The 4,969-nt window shown below is 38.9% G+C and overlaps 1 protein-coding gene across 3 annotated transcripts in view; it reads left to right on the forward strand.

The window, feature by feature from the left end:
- cdc42bpaa (CDC42 binding protein kinase alpha (DMPK-like) a) overlaps positions 1-4,882 on the forward strand; it is a 46,929-nt gene extending 42,047 nt beyond the window's left edge. For all 3 annotated transcript variants that reach the window (XM_072689353.1, XM_072689351.1, XM_072689352.1), the window contains one exon: positions 1,456-4,882. In XM_072689353.1, the coding sequence (XP_072545454.1) occupies positions 1,456-1,587 (132 nt within the window). In that variant the 3' untranslated portion in view covers positions 1,588-4,882. The remainder of the gene's footprint in view (positions 1-1,455) is intronic.
- The last annotated feature ends 87 nt before the right edge of the window (positions 4,883-4,969 follow it).

A 4,969-nucleotide genomic window follows, 5' to 3' on the forward strand; every position in this document is an offset into this window, starting at 1 on the left:
GGTGTGCAGACTCTATTGTGATGTGTGGTCGATGTATGACTCTCTGTAGTGGCAGGCAGTTTCGCCCACAGGCAAGACCCCTGATGTGAAAAGGGCCTTAAGAACCCTGATTAGTAAGATAAAGGTAACCACCTACAGCACAACAACATTACCAAACTACCCTTCATATAGTTGTATTTCGAAGGTTTTGGGCACTTTTGTCCAAAGGACACATTCTTTTTTAAATTGAGAAGTAGTAAAGCCTCTGTAGCTAATTAAACATAACACACAATATGTTTGAAAAATACACAGAGACTCTGTCCTTCATGACATAAAAAAGCAAACTAAGTTATTTGGACACCATAAGCATTGAAAAGGCCCATTTTTGACAAGGCCTCAGCCTTCTATTACCAAATCAGGCATGAGGCATGTCACCAATTTTAATTAGGAACTGTCAGCTGAATCAAATTACCAAGCTTTAAAATACTCTTCAACCTTGTCCCAACATTCAGCAACCATGGTGTCTTCTGAGCAACTGTCTACAGATCTGAAAACAAAAGTAATCAAAGCTTACCAAACAGGGAATGGGAAGGCTATGAGGAAATAGCCAAGCGTTTTTAGCTTGCAGTTTCTACAGTGTGGACTGCTGTTAAGAAATGACAGTTCATGGGAACTGTGAAGGTCAGGATGAGACCAAGAAAAAAAAAATGTTGTAAATGTAAATTTTTGATTGTTTTGTGACACTTGGAGGCTTATTACTTTAAATGAATTACAAAAACAACAAAACAAAATGGGCACTTTGCCCAGGGTGCCCAGACTTCCGTATGCAACTATTTGTCCATTTAACAAGCCTCAAGTGTAGCAATTAGCCTAGTGGTGCTCTGTGTTCACAGTAGAGCTCTTCATGGGTTTTATTTTTGGGGATAAAATTTAGGTGTGCCACCAGCTTTAAACACTGTACATCAACATTGGTTGATCAGATGTTCTGTGGATTGGACCTTCTCTGAAAGAGTCCCTTCTTTTGTAATTAAAGTCTTATTAAGGTTTGGTCTGTCATACCTATGAAGATCTCTACCCCAGGTTCATTAGAAGCTTTCTGCAAGAATGTTTTGTGTCCTGCCTTGTGTGTAGTTCTGGGCAACAGAGCCCATATTGGTATTGACCTCAGTGTTCCCATCTGTGACGCCAACAGCGCCAGACGCTGAGCCAGATCCTAATGTCCCTCTGCTGCTGATTGTGTTAGATTATTATTGATGTGATAGCTCAGCCAGTCCCACCTCATACACTTCTCAGATTTGAGTGCTTTCTAGCACATATCTAAGCTCCCAGGCTAAATGTGCTAACAAGATGTAGTGCAGTGTTTGACATTGTGTTTTTTGGAAAATATGCAAACTGTGAAGAAATAATAATTTGAATACAAAAAACAATACTGTGGTGTAGTGTGTAATGTTTTTTTTTTTTCTCTCAAATCCTCAGGACTCTGATTCACCACGTCACTCTACGGCCTCCAACAGCTCCAACCTGAGCAGCCCACCAAGTCCATCATCCCCACATAAGAGCAAGTCCCAGTCCCTGGAGCGCAGTGAGCACCCAGGATGGGAGACTTGAGACCATCCCCAGGATTGTCACCCACTCACCCTGCTTACTGGCCCTGCTGGTGGCCTCTAAAGCTTGACGATACCCCCACCCCTCTTTTCTTTTAGGTAAAAACAAAAACAAAAAAAACAAAAGAAGAAGATAAATAATGAATCAACTCCAAGGAGGATTTACCTACACTACATTTAGGATGGTCCATTTGTAGCTCATGCAAGAATTGGTTGGGTTATTGGTTTTCTACAGTATGCACATTTAAACTACACCCAAGCCTTTTTAAGCCTCGCTTTGGCAACTTTTTTTTTTTTTTAACCTATCGGCGAAAGACAGCCGTAAGACCTGTGAACTAGTGCTTTGTGTGTGGAGGAAAGGGGCAATTCCTGGACGTATACACTGTTCAAAAAGGCAAATATTGCCCTCTAGTGGGTTTTGTTTTAAGGGACGAAACATCCAGTGCTTTTCCATTTTAGAGGTTTGCAAAGTATTAATGGTTTGATCTGCCCGTGGCAATAATAATTTAAACTGAGCATCTGTTAAAAAAACAAAAAAGTAATCTAAATACTGATAAAAAGGAAAAAAACACCTAGTCAAACAATTATTCTCCTTTTAAGTAAGAATACAGTGAATTCAGAGAGGGATGGGGAATTGTACACTTATTAAACAATGGGGACAAGACAGTATAAGATTGTCCCCAGCCTCGGCACTACACATAACCCAACCTCTGCACTCTGTAAAGCTCAGAATTCAGTAGACATAGGTGGAGTTGGATGTACATAGAGTTTAAGTAGAGTATAATATATTATGATAACACATTATATCATGAAAAACAAAAGTGTGACTTGGAGAGTGGTATTTTCATTTGGCTTTGTGTGTCAAAGCTTTGAACATGATGCAACCAGTTTTAACTTACCAGTTTCTTCAGCATTACTTTATCAAAGTATTGAGTGCTCATAATTCCACAGAGGCCGCCTGAATAAACTAAGTCATTAGGGGAATTCTAGCCAATACTGTATCCAAGCAGTGTGCAAAAACACCAGGCACAAGAACGCATGTGTATATGGATGTTAATGAGTACACACAAGAACGTTTTACACGAGTATAGAAACACAATCCCACAGTCACATAAGCCTTGTGGTGAATGTATCGAAGACTTCTTGCAGCCTTCTTCAATGTCCTCTCCTCTTGTGTGCTTCATTTACCGTTCCTTCACCGGAGCAATAATGCTGTTTCCAAAGAATTGATTTTTTTTTAAGTGGTTATTTCTGTTTTTGTGTTTCATTCTGTTTGTTTTTAAAGTGTGTTTGTATGACTCAGAACACAGAAACCAAACTTAGCCTGAGGTGTATGTGTACATATAGCACATAATCCGTATGTTTCCACTGGTTTTATGACACTAAAGTCACTGTTGTGCGACACTCAGAAATGATAACACAGGTAAGCTTTGGAGTGCTTCTCTATAGGGATGCATTCAAGGGCTTTCCCTCAATCTCACTGGTGCATATATCTGTTGCCTCTACTTCTGCTGCTTCCAGTAGCTAGCAATGACACAATGGAGACAGTTGTGGAAACGTTTAGTTCTATTTCTGGCGTCGTTGGCAAATATGACGATGAAATTCATTGCTAACATTGGTTCAGCAAGAGAATACCACTAAGCTGTTGGAACGAAAAATCATTTTTTTTAATGTCAGGGAATGTCTAGAATGCAAAGTCTGACCGACTATCAAGCTTCCCTGAATCTCACATACCTCAAGTTAGTGAGGCAAGCCATTCACTGTAATTCAAGCGGACTCATTGTCATCTTCAAGCAGAGCGGCACACTATCTCACTCATTCCAGACACTACAGTATATAGTGGCAATTGTTTTTGGTTTTTTTTGGTTTTGTTTTAGGTATGTATTTATGCCTATATATTTGCAGGAGTTTGTCGTAATCTGACAAACTACGTAGCACATAGCTTAATGCTGATGATTCCTTTCACAACACACATGGGGTCCACTGATTTAAGCTGTTGAAGTAATGCCGAAAGTACCCAAATTCCAAAATTCAGAATGTGTTTACAGGGCAAAATAATTCAATATAAAAGCACACCTGTGAGTATAGAGATCATGAAAGTATAGATTTACCTAAAGAGACTCTGAATTATTGTTGTTACTGTCAGCTTATTGTCGCAGTTCTACGGAAACTTTGTCTCCTGAACACCACTTTTTTGTATCCTTCACTCTTTGGGAGTCTTTTTTATGAACTCCAGATCTGTGAATTCCCAAGAGGATATATACAAGACTTCATGAGTTCATGAGTGGAAAAACACACCTAAACAGTCCACACAGGATATCAGAGGTTCTCCTGCAACAGCGACAATAATTTTCTATAGCATTATGCAAACATTTTCACTGTGGACCATAAACTTAGCACATTGTATTCCTAACCGAAGAGTTTATTTGCAGTGTGTGGAACTGTTGTTTGGGACCTTAGGTTATGCCTTTGTGGTATTATAGTCAAGATTATTCCTACTGAACTGAAATGACCATTGTCCATAATGTAAGCTTAATGCAGAGTGCTTTTTGCCTTGTGGAATTCGGGCTATGATGGGTAGAATGTTTGATATAACAGGAAACCTGTTTGAGATGTTACTCAGGTATGTTAGAACCAATGATTTATTTTATTACATTAAGGAATAGAGAGCTAGAGAACGAACGAGCAAGAGAGCGCAAGAGAGCGAGAGAAAGAAGAGAAACACAGTGACTGAAGGCTACTCTGTGTCACTCTGTGTTGTTTTAGGACTGTTAATTAGCTGTGTACAGGGCAACATTAGAGGGAGGTGCCTTAGTTGAACTCTGTGAATGCTGAGCAGAGTAGGTAGGAATGTGGGTTAGACTTTAAAGCAAAATTGAGGGAAGATTGAAAACACAACACACACCTGCATTTCAGTGAGTGTTTACTCTGCCTTGTATGTTAACTGCTATTTCATATCATACATTATCTTTCCTAGACTTTAAGGTTTTGTTTTTTTTTGTTTTGTAAGAATATGTACAGTTTTGCATGTCATAGGTGTAATCACTTGTTTCAAAGATTTCAAGGCTGGATTTTTCCACTTTTTTTGTTTTAGCGTATTTTATTGGTGTGGTTTGGAAGCTTAGGATGTAAACAAAAGGATGACCTATTACGTTTTTCTTTTTCTTTTTTTGGCACATGCTTATTTAAGGTGGAATGTCATGGAGATTATATTTAATTAGCCACCATTCTTTTCACATTGAGAACTCATAACGTGACTGATGTATTTCAATAAAATGGGGAGCTGTTACAAAAGTAAATTTTACTCCTGACTAAGTGTATGTTTGCCTTTGGTGACTAAAAAAGGGTGTAAATGGTGTAACATACTGTCAAACTGATCAGCCACC

The sequence above is a fragment of the Salminus brasiliensis genome, chromosome 10, assembly GCF_030463535.1.
Source record: "Salminus brasiliensis chromosome 10, fSalBra1.hap2, whole genome shotgun sequence".
Lineage (NCBI taxonomy): Eukaryota > Metazoa > Chordata > Actinopteri > Characiformes > Bryconidae > Salminus > Salminus brasiliensis.